Source organism: Choloepus didactylus, chromosome 9 (genome assembly GCF_015220235.1).
Source record: "Choloepus didactylus isolate mChoDid1 chromosome 9, mChoDid1.pri, whole genome shotgun sequence".
NCBI classification, from domain to species: domain Eukaryota; kingdom Metazoa; phylum Chordata; class Mammalia; order Pilosa; family Megalonychidae; genus Choloepus; species Choloepus didactylus.
The window spans coordinates 40,869,365-40,881,041 of NC_051315.1; the positions used below are offsets into that span (position 1 = coordinate 40,869,365).

The following is an 11,677-nucleotide window of genomic DNA, read 5'->3' on the forward strand; positions in this document are numbered from 1 at the left end:
CATATAAGACAAGGTGGGAAGTACCTGTGGTTGGTCTCAAAGCCCAATGCTTCCGTATAGCAGAGGAGGAAAAAGAGGAGCTGCCCTTGGTGACCTCTGGAGGGTCACAGGTTGGGGCCTGCCTGTCAGAGGGCTGCTTCCACCTGCTGGTTTCTCCCTGTGGCCCCATTGGCTGGCTCGGCGATGTCTGCAGGCAGTGATGCTTAGGGATGTTTTACTTGCTCTGCATTAACAGGTAACCTCCCTGCCTGGCACCGACCTAGGAGCTTTGTGGGCGGATGTTGGGGGTTTTAGGAAGTCATCTTTCTTCTCTCTGCCCAAGTATAAACTAAAATGAAGCCTAGGACAAAAGCAACAGAGATCAAAATGGAAGTGTTGTTACTGATGAAGGCTGGATTGGAGGATGTGGTGTGGATCTTGAGAATCTGCTTCACCCCTTAAATTAGATAGATGACTTATCCATCAGTTCATAGCTGGACAATTTGAAGTCCCTTTCAGGAGGCTGCCTTCAAAAGAGAGGATGCCCAAGATGGCTGGACTGAGGAGAGTCTGTTTAACAACTTCTTCCCAACTCATCAGAGTTTACTGTTTCTCTCTGGGGAAGGAGTGATACTAGGAGAGAGAGGCCAAGAGTTTTGAGGCGAGGTCCCTAAGATAGGGAGCAAGAGGCTGAGGCAATGGAGGTTTCCCCTAGTAGTAGACAAAAGGCAGAGAAATCTGAGATCCTGCTTTCAGAGTTAGTAGGTGTATAGATTCTGGAAGCCAAACAAACTCACACGAAATTCATCGAGCACAGCTGCTGAAAGGGTGAGTCCCCATCAAATCTGGGGAGGTGGGGGGGGGGGTGGGGCATAAAAGCAGTGTGAGCAGGAAGAGGATTTTCAGGAAGGGATTTCTGGACAAGGTAAATGTCTTAACTACCAGATTGTGAAGCATCATGATATAGATGGACAGTGAAACCCTGAGCTAGAGTCAAACATAGGCATAACATGTAGCTCTAAACCTTCAGTTTACCCTAATTCCTGGCTCACTAAGGATTCTCTAAGAGTGACTTTAAAAAATCATGATGATTTCCATTGACAAAAGTTTTTGGTTCTCTTGCTTTACTCAGCAAGCAGAAGAGGAAAATGAGCTGAGGAAAAAGCAGGAACAAGCTCTCATGGAAAAACTTCTGGAGCAGGAAGCTCTGATGGAGCAGCAGGAGCCAAAGGTAAGGAGTGTCCGGCCCCTGAGATAGGTGGAGCAAGCAGTAGAGAGAATGGCACAAAGCCAGCTTTGCACAGGGTCCTTACCACTTCCCTCTAGGGCTTGGTAACTTGGCAAGTGGAACTTTGCTCATTTATGACTTTGTTCAGCAACCACTGGAATGAGGCTAAGAGCTTGTTTGTACATATTTCCAAGTTTTTGGAGATCTAGGACTTAAATCTTAGTTGGATACACAGAAGCCACACCAGGTAGCCTGGTGACTGGGAAGCTTGGGGTCCAGGAAGGCTTCCTGGGGATGCTCATTGGTGCCTTGATTGCTGGAGCACTTGGTGAGGAGGAACGGGAGGGAGCATTTCATGAGATCATCCTAGGAAAAGATCATAAAGGCTGACAGGGCAAATTGTTCTTCATCTTGATACTTTGCATCAAAGTTTAAAAAGTAGATGGTTATTACCAGCTGCCTCTTGTTGCCATAGGATCCAGCCTTCCCATTGCCTCTGGGCTGGAGTATTGAGTGTTCTTCAATAAAAGTTTTCTTCCCCAAAGCTTTCTGAGTTTTTCTGTGTTTAGGCAGAATGTCGGGACGGGACTATTTGTATTTGTGGCCGGTGTTGCTTATGGCAAGGTAATGCTCAGGCACGTGATGTTCCCAAACCCTGAGGGGTACTGGCATCACTGATCTCCCATTCTTCTTTCTTTTCAGTCCCCTTCCCATAAATCAAAAAGGCAGCAGCAAGAGTTAATTGCAGAGTTAAGACGACGGCAAGTTAAAGATAACAGACATGTATATGAGGGAAAAGATGGTGCCATTGAAGACATTATCACAGGTAAAGGATCTTCCCTCACCGTGGCTCACAGAGACCCTGATTGGGCTGCATGCAGATTTTGCAGTTTCTTTTATCCATGGTTTGCAAGTTCTTCAGTTGCCTTTATGCAGAACCAGAATTATGTAGACAAACTCTATGCTAGTATTTGAAGTAAATTTATAATAGCATGTATGCTGCCCACCAAAGAACCCCAATTCTCTCTGAAAAATTTCTCTCTTTCTTATTTCTCAGTAGTACTGCAACCCTGTAGGCTTCAGCAGGTCTCCTTTTCCTAATGGTTTTCCATGCTCTCCGATTTGTCACCATGCTTTGTTTTCCTCCACGTGGCCACTCACACCTTCCCAGCTGATTAAAAAATGCTGTGGACAAAGCCCATTCAGCTCTCTGCTGACAACAGTCCATGCAGGTTTTTCCAACATGCCCTTTAACAGCGTCTTTCCACATTCAAAGTAACTGTAGATTAATATAAAATCAGGGGCTGATACTTTCTGGTGGGCAAACCATTTTCTAGCATTGGGCTGGAGACTGGTCATTCCATCAGCCAGGGATGGTGTTTAACCAGCTTGGTTTTTGTCTGATTCTGCCTGAACCAGTTCTTAGGAGTTTCTGCATTCTGATAAACTAGGACTAATAGGCCTCTGTCTTGTGGCAGTGGCAGCAAGTGACTTTCTTCTCATGTCTGTTGCATAGGAATGCTTCCCAAATTTGCAAAAGCATAGTGAATAGAATGAGCTCCTATGTATCCATCACTGGTTTTCAACAATTACCAACTTATGACCAGTCTCATTACATCTGTACCTTTACCCATTTCCCACACCCCCACCCATGGGATTATTTTGAAATAAATACCAGACGTATCATTTCATTTGGAAATATTTCAGTAGTGTCTTCAAAAGATAAGGTATCTTGAAACAAATATACAGCCCCCCCCCAAAAAAAAACAAAAAAAACTAACAGTTCTTTAGTATCAAATATCCAGTCATTGTTCACATTTCCCCAGTTGTCCTGGTTTTTAAAATACAATTCTTAAGGACTTTTGACTTCTCATTTCTTGTTATAAATTAGCCAACAGTGTAGATTGAGATCCGAAACTACCAAAACTACAAATTGTTTTCACCAGCTCAGACCCAGGGAAATTAAAAAAAAAAAAAAAGGCAACAGCAGGCTGCGTAAATCCCAAGAGTATAGCTAAGTGGCTGATGCAAATGCCAGTCTCTACCCACAGTACACACACATTCTGCCCATGTGTGTATGTCTGTATCTAAATGTTCACCGTGTAGTAGCTAGGGGATGATCTCCAGATAAAGCCTCTGTTGTTTAGCCTCTCACCTTGCTTCCTCCACTCTGGGGGAGAAGCTTCGCTCTGAGCAAGATCAGGAACAGATCTCCTTTTTTTAGGTAAGCACCTCTTAGCCTTAGCGCCACAGTTAGATTTAACTTGTAGGTAGGGAATAATTCAGCCTTGCATATTAAGAGCTTGGAATTCCTTTCATCAGTCTGTCCTCCACTCCAGTGGCTTGCAAATGAATGAAATGTATGGTTTCTATTTATGGGATCTAAAGTATTAATACAACAGAGGAAGTAGATGAATATCTGTTTATGAAAGTCTGTGTTCTCCTTGGAGTATTTTCCATTTTCCACCCATTTTAAGCCCAGATTGAGTCACTATTTTAGACCTTCATTAACCAACTTGGGTCTGTATTGCCTTAATCCTTTCCTGCCCCATCCTATCCCCCACCCCAACCCAGGTATGACTGACGAAGAACTAACCATGTACTAATGCACTAGATTTTGGCTTTTTATTCTCTTCTCTTTGTCTTGTTTGGCTGTCATTTCAATGCAGTGCTGAAGACTGTGCCCTTTACTGCTCGCACCGCCAAGCGTGGCTCTCGATTTTTCTGCGAACCTGTTCTCACTGAGGAATGCCATTACTAAACTATTACTCTTTCTCACCTGATGCTCTTAAAAGGTTGCTATAGGTTTTTTGACTTATGTCCCTCTGTATGTCTGTCAAGGCCACACAACATGCTAGTGTGGAATTGCCATCTCCGTATTGTATTTTGTGTTGTCCTCATGCTGCATGCTTTCACCGCTGCTTTCAAGATGTGTATATGTAGCCACATAGTTGTGATAGTCTGAATGTGTGTGAGAGTTGAATTAGTATAACTGCTTGCAAAAACTTTCAGGAAAATAGTAAATGCAGTACTTCTTTGAGAATCAGGATTGGGAACCAACTTGATTGATTATATGATTTTTGGGCTAATAGTTTTGAACACAAAATAATAGTAATTAACAATAATTACTATAACATTTATTGATCATTTGCTGTATCCTAAGAGTTTTGCAGATATTAGACCAGCCCTCTTTTTGCACTCAATTTACCTGTTTGATAGTAAAATGAGCTGCTATACAAAAGTGCTCAGGAACAAAGAGCACTCTAAGGTCACAAAATGATTTGCAGAAGGAAATGTGAACTATGCATAACTACAGCTGGTGCTTTTCTTAACTGTTATCCAGCTTGTATACATCATCCATAGGCTGATGCAGTCCATAGAACAAGTTTAGAAGTACGCATAAGCTGATGTAGGCAATCCCTAGCTTCACAACACCTGCCCAGTGCAGGTCACCTCTTTTCCCTCCGAGTGTCATGCCAGAGTTCAGCTATTGGCAATTCCATGGTGGAGAAAGGCTGTAAGGCAGAAAGTGAAAAGAAGGGTTTAAGGAGCTCCGCACCATCTCATCTTATTTATGCTGCTTCTCCGGTGGCTCTGTTCCATGTCAAACCCTGGGTATTTTTTCTGTATTGAGAGCATATCTGGACCTCTTTCTTTGGTCAGGATGGTGGCACCAGAAATACTAATAGCAATACCTACCATTGGAAAATGCCACTTAGAATCTAAAAAAGTGCTTGAATTTCCCTAAGAGGTAAATGCCTGGACTTTAGTTTTTGATTACTGCATAAGGAACAGACTTCTCTCCAGTGTCTAGCTGATTAGAAAAGAGACAAGGGAAGCACATACTGTAATTGGAAATGGGCAGTTTGACTCCCATAGTGAGATTGACATGGAACTGGGCATTTAATTTGTGGCATTAACTGTTCTATGAATGAATTATACTTGTGTATGTTCCTCTGTCTCCGAAGATGTTTAAGGATGTGGTATGTCATTCCTTGCCTGCTCTGCTGTGTACTTACCCACCAGTGCTTATTAACAGGCTAGAAACTGTCATCTGTTTGGCCAATGTTTTGGTTTGCTGTCATGTTTTGTTGCTGGACTGTCTGTCTTCCTGGAGCCAATCTTCAAAGCAGCTTGGAACTGGGCGGTCAGAGAACTGGGTGGGAAGACCCTCTGATCCTTCCCTTGTTTTATCTAACACCTCTTATGTAATGACCTTCCACTCTCTTCCTGTTGGCTAACATGCCTGGGAATGTTAAGCACTAAGTTGAGTTGCTTTCCATTTTCATCCCATTTTTACTTAACCATATCATTTTGTGTTTTTGTTTTTTTTTTCTGTTTAGCCTTAAAGAAGAATAATATCACTAAATTTCCAAATGTTCACTCGAGGGTAAGGATTTCTTCTAGCACAACGGTGGTGGAGGATACACAGAGCTGGCAAGCATCACTTTTTACTCAGCTTCCTCCTTTCTCTGTATGCAGATCAATGGTTTCAGTCTATGGCTAAGGGTAATACTGGTGAGAGTTTGATCAGGGAGAAGTCTTTCCACCTCACATTCCAAAGATGTGAGGCTGGGCCTCTCTTTTGAACTCTTTCTTGACCTGCTTCCAGTTCTCAAGTATGATGGTTTGGGAAAGGGTATTTGCTGATGATTGTACTTGCTTTGGGTGCTGGGCTCTCCTTCCCTTACTCCTACCCCTCTTCTTGGTCTTTGAAGAATTCAGTTATCCTCATTTTGATATGAAGAAATTGAGAATAGGTCCTGGCCAGGCAACATGATCTGTAGCCTTTGAAGAAGGATTAGGATCTTTGGAAAAGAACATCGATTGTTCAGAGGACTCGGTGATCAGAGCTGCAGGTTATTGCACATTCTTAGCCCAAAGTGCAATTCTTACCTTGCCATTACAGCTCTGGGCCAGTGAGTAGGCTCTAGAGGATTAGGACATGCAAAACTATTTGCTGCTTGAATTTAGAAGCAAGGAGAAAAGCAGGGTCACACACTCCAATGACAGGAAGGTAACTGGCCTGATGGGGACTGAACTTCAGCTACAGCTTGTTTTTGTTATGTAGGAATTGGGCCCAGTATTGCTACATCTTCCAGTTTTTCAAGAGAAGTCAGAAACCCTGGTTTTTACGTTACCAATTTTAAAATCAGGTAACAGTATTTAAAATTTAAAATATGAGGACCAAACATTCTGTGGGCCAGGCAGGGCCCAGCAGCTCCATTTTCAACATATTAATCAAGAAAGCATGCCTGCGTTAAATGGAACTCACCTTCTTCATCCCAGTAGAGCAATGCCTACTTGAACTGGCATATAATTGCTGATTCATTCTTTCAGCAAAGCTTTTTTACTTTCTTTTTAATGTCAGGCATTGTGCTGTGTATCTACAGCACAAACAGAAGGAGATGCAGGAGAGCCCATACAACTTCACTCCTCTAATGAAAAACAAAAAGCATTGGGTGGCAGGCAAGAATGTTCAGGGAATGGAGTATTATTTTATGTTTAATGGTTAATTGAACATTATTTTTCTGATTCACAAAATAAAATAACTTCAGCTAACTTACTGGGGTGAAAATATTTATGGCCTTGACTAAAATGTTAAGCATAAGATAGGGCAGGGCAGTCTGTTTTATTAGCTTGGCAGTTTAAAATTCATTGCAATTGTTGACAGGTTTCCAGGAAAAAAAATACAGAACAACAACAAAAAAAAAAACGGAGCCACAGCTTCCAGTTGAAGAAATGTTTCAAAACAAGAACTGCTTGACTCTCTGGCTAGTGACAGAAAACATCTATTTTGATCCCTGAAAGTCCCAGAGTCCTTCCAGTATTACATTTTGATTGCTTGTAAATATTGAAGGCAAATTCGTAGCTAAGGGCCCATTAGCTGACTCTTCTACACAAGCTGCTTTGACTGGCTACCAGCTGGCCTTTGTCTTGCTTAGACACATGACAGTTAAAGGTTGTCATTCTCTCACTGGCACTCTCCTTTCTACAGATCTTAGAAACCAGCCATACAGACGAGCCGATGCGGTGAGGAGAAGTGTCAGGCGGCGCTTTGATGATCAGAATTTGCGTTCTGTTAATGGTGCCGAAATAACGATGTGAGCCTGGAGACGTGCCTGCATGAAGAGACTGTGTGCACAAACGAAACTTTGTCCACATGAACTTTATGTGCTACCATTTAATGCAGCCTTGAACACAGCTAAACTATTCTTAAGGGCTCTGATTTAGCAAATACATAGGAATGTTACAAATAATGGGCTCTCCTTTCAACCCTTGTTAACAAGTGCCTAAAAGTGGAAGTACCTGCTCAGATTAATCAAAGCAATAGGATTTGATTTGATTAGGTATCTTTTTACACCAATATGTTACTGAGTTTTTTTAACCAAAATGTAAATTTCATATTACATTCATTACTTGTCATTTGATTGTCCCAGGATGGCTTGCTCTGGTTTCCTGATAAGTTGTAAATAACATGGATACATCTGCTATGGGCTCCTTTGCTGAGCTTTTAAGGAATTAATTTCATTTCAGCCATACCCATTAACTGTGTTTTTAAGTGCTTGCAACATGGAAGAAGGAAATAATCACTAACTTTTTCTGACCATAACCACATCCTAGCCAGGTACAAACAGGATGCAAATGCAGTGGTACAATTTACTCAAACCTTTGCCTCCAATTTCACATCCTACTACTGTGCTAGGGTGTGATGCCCTGTAAGATGTTTGTCAGTATGATTGCAGGGATATGATGGCATAAAAATGTTGTGTAAGACTTATTTGCAGTACTGAATTCTTCAGCTAGAGGCAGCTTTTTAAATAATGCAAATATGCATTTGTTAATTAGCACTAAAATTAACATCTCAATAATCAGTATTAGGATTTCTGAGGACCATTATGGGTCAATCCTGAGAACAGAAATTGGTGCCTTGCTAGCCAGGGACTAGTTTACTAGCTTTACTGACTAGCATTCAAGATCGCACCTGCTAGCAGAGTAGTATTAGTAACCCGGCCTTATTATCCTCTGACAATCGCAGGATTTTGTGTTGTTTTTTAATTGGAGAAGATACACTTGGCATCTGTGTCAAAGCTGTTAAATTCTTGTATTTCCCAGAATTTTTTATGGGGAATTGGAATGAAGATGCTGAAATATTCACATTGAGATTAAGTTTAAATATGTAGTGGGCCTAGTTGGCCAACTAAGCCAGTTACTTTCCTTTCTTTCTGGCAAGGCACTTGATCCATTCCAAAGTCAAAAACTGGATTGAAGCTAAATTTTTACTTTTCATAAGCATTTTGATTCTGGCTTACCTTCTTGGAATATTACATCAGTATATTAATTGTAAAGTTTATTGTATAGTATTTAACCACTGAATTTCTTATTTTATGTTGTGCTTATGTGAACCCCTTGGTGAAGGTCCCATTTTCCTTGGATAATGTGTAGTTATATGATCTCTTTTAAAATGTACAGATATTTTGCTATAAAATTGGTGCAGTTTTTTATGGTTTTTACAGTTCTCTTTAATTCCCACCTAAACCTCTGGGTAATATTGTAAATATTGTTTAAAAATGCATCAGCCAATGCTATACAATCTGAATGTTATTTTAACTTATAGTTTTTTTTTAAAATATATATATTTAACTAAAAGGACAATTTAGGGATCAGTTACCACATTTCACTTTTGCTTACCTATTTACAAAGAGATTACTTTTAAACTGCCATCTACTGGCACATTTCCATAAATGTGTACTTTTAAAAAGAACATGCCAAGATTTTGTCTGTTGACTCAACATTTTGTTGAAATAGCAATTTGGCCATGAAATATAACCCAAATAGTTTGGTCTTTATCACAAAGCAGTGTCTTTCCAGAGCTCAATGCTGACATGCATGTTAAAATAATCACCTATTTATTAATCTACAAATGGACAATAATGTTGGCATGTTCTTTTCTATTTGTCTATTAATGGGCCTGCTTTTTAGCAATATTAGAAATGTTTTATAAAAGCAGTTCATGTTAATTTTCTGGTCTTTTCATGGCATATGAGCAAATAAACTATTTACACTACTATCCTGTAATATGTTGTGTTCTGTTAATGAAATATTTTAGAGGGGTAACAGTTTTATGTAGGCTCTTAATCTTCTTTAAACAGATACAGCTTATCATTTAAACTCATAATCCAAATATATTTGGTAAATTACAAAGCTTTATCACCTACTATAAGAGGAACAAGCCGATTTTGGTAGTGAAGAATTTCCAGAATTGTACTTTCTGCTTCTAGAGAAATAGCAAGCTATGGTTTTGTGAGATGTCACCCCCACCCAAATTAGTTTTAAAGCATTAAGTTGTTGTGTGTATACAGGTAGGTGAACCTATCTGAGGAACTTCACAGAGTTAACCCTGTATCTGACATCATCAGATGAACGTACTTGGAGGCAGCTGGGGGCCAGTTACAGGTCCCTACTGCATACGCATACTGCTATTTGTAATGATGACACAAAGTCATCAAGAAAAGTTTGCATGTAACATTTAGCATATTTTGGGAAAGGAAGGAAATTTGTAATTTGTTTCAAAAAAACTTCCAAGGACTTTTTAAAAAATCATGTAAGTATAGTCACTTAAAAATATTTTTCTAATAAATGGCCATTCTTTGTCATTATTACCATAGCCATACTTTACATTTGTCAGTTTGCGGTTTACACAGATTATATGCATTAATCTTTTATTCCTCATTTCCTAATTTTCACTGCTTATCAGAAATGTCTGCAAAGATGAAAATACTGTCAGTACACATACGAAAGGATTGTTAGTTTTCATTTCTTTTTAAACCAATACCCATTTATTGCCAAGAAAAACTTTGAAGCAAGAAACAAGATCATGAAGAAAATATTGATATACTTTTTTCCTGTTCTTCCTTTTTATAAAGAAAAGCAGATATTACACTGAGAAATGAGGAAAAGTGCGAGCATCTAGCAACTCACAGCACTGAAATGCAGCCTAGGAGAGATGCTTAAAGGAAAAACGACACAAATTCAATTTAGTAAAAGATGCCATTTTTTTCTAATAAAGTATATTTATTTTACAAAAGGTGTCTAATTTTATAACTGAGGTTCTTTATTTACATCAGAATATATAAAATGGAGAAAATCTTAATTACAAACACAGAAAATAGAAACCTTGTTTCCCCTATTACTCACCTTTCAGAACAAGCCGTCAGTTTTCCTGTAGATGTAGGGCAAGAAGACCAACACCTACCAAAAGAGTTTGCAGGTGGGACCAAAAAGTTTATAAATAGCATATTTAGATACCCCAAGAAACAGCATAAAAGAACAGCATCAAGAAACGGCCTAGTTTGAATCTGATACAAGGCAACCACTCACTGTTTCAGTCTTGACTGAAAATTGGGGGGGGGGGGGGGGAGGTGGGGTTGATATCCAGTTCTGAAATGCAAACGTTAACTTTGTACCTTACGGCAATTACCATTGAATTAACAATTACCAACCGCTAACGATAGGTGGCCTTGAACTAGATCCTATTGAGAATCACAGAACAGTTTTGACAGTCATTTACGAAGTTTAAGTGAAGCATCTCCTACAGGTAAGGAGTTTAGGCTAAGTAGATAAGCTAAATTAAATGGAGGGCTAGTAGAAGTGTGTGGGTAATAGAAAAACCTCTTCCTTTTTATTCCCTACCTCAGTCCCAATAAACAAAGGCAATCAAAGTCAGGTGCAGGCAGCATTTGAAAGCCTGTCTTGTCACCACTATTTGCCACTTTTTCAAAGATAACCTGAAATGGATAGTTTTCACCTTGGAATTTAAAGTTTTGCTATTAACCTATTAAAACTTTTTAAATACCAATTCTGATCTAGCTGAATGCTAGCTCATCAAGTAAGTTGACTTTAAATGGCTACTATTTCAATTTATGAATATGATATGAAGGGATGTTTCTAATCATCGGAAGATTTCCATTCCTACTAAAAACCAAATAGAAATAATATGTTCTAACAAGCTTTTTGGACATTTTTGAAGTTACGATATAAAGTATAGCCACTAGACCTTGTTTTAAGTGATCTTCAATTACGTATGTGGCTTTAGTTGTGGGTTAGTATGGTTTATTGCAATGATGTTTTTTCAAGCCCTTTAATAGAGACTATGGGTTCAATGGAAGCTGGATGAGCACATATACCAACTAATATTTTACATTTATTCGTTAGATGTCTACTATATGCCAGGCACTGTACTAATCAACAAGGATATAGGAATAATTGAAACAGAAAACCCCTACCCCCTGAAGAATTTATAAGACCACCATTTAAGTCAAAACAATCGGAAAACAAAATCAAAAGCAAGGTAAGAATTAATAAGGAAGGTAAGAAATATTAGACCCGTATATGCCATTACCAGAACCACAGCATATTATGATTATAAACCTATATTAGAGCACAGTTTCATGAAGATAACTTATTTTG

At 39.3% G+C, this 11,677-nt stretch overlaps 1 protein-coding gene across 8 annotated transcripts in view; it reads left to right on the forward strand.

The window, feature by feature from the left end:
- FMNL2 (formin like 2) overlaps positions 1-9,276 on the forward strand; it is a 337,731-nt gene extending 328,455 nt beyond the window's left edge. For 2 of the 8 annotated variants that reach the window (XM_037849118.1, XM_037849114.1), the window contains exons 24-27: positions 1,112-1,210; positions 1,910-2,033; positions 5,551-5,644; positions 7,206-9,276. In XM_037849118.1, the coding sequence (XP_037705046.1) occupies positions 1,112-1,210; positions 1,910-2,033; positions 5,551-5,644; position 7,206 (318 nt within the window). In that variant the 3' untranslated portion in view covers positions 7,207-9,276. Of the gene's footprint in view, positions 1-1,111; positions 1,211-1,909; positions 2,034-3,876; positions 4,003-5,550; positions 5,645-7,205 lie in introns of those variants that run through there. The other 6 variants (XM_037849116.1, XM_037849113.1, XM_037849120.1 and 3 more) reach the window with 5 other exon arrangements.
- The last annotated feature ends 2,401 nt before the right edge of the window (positions 9,277-11,677 follow it).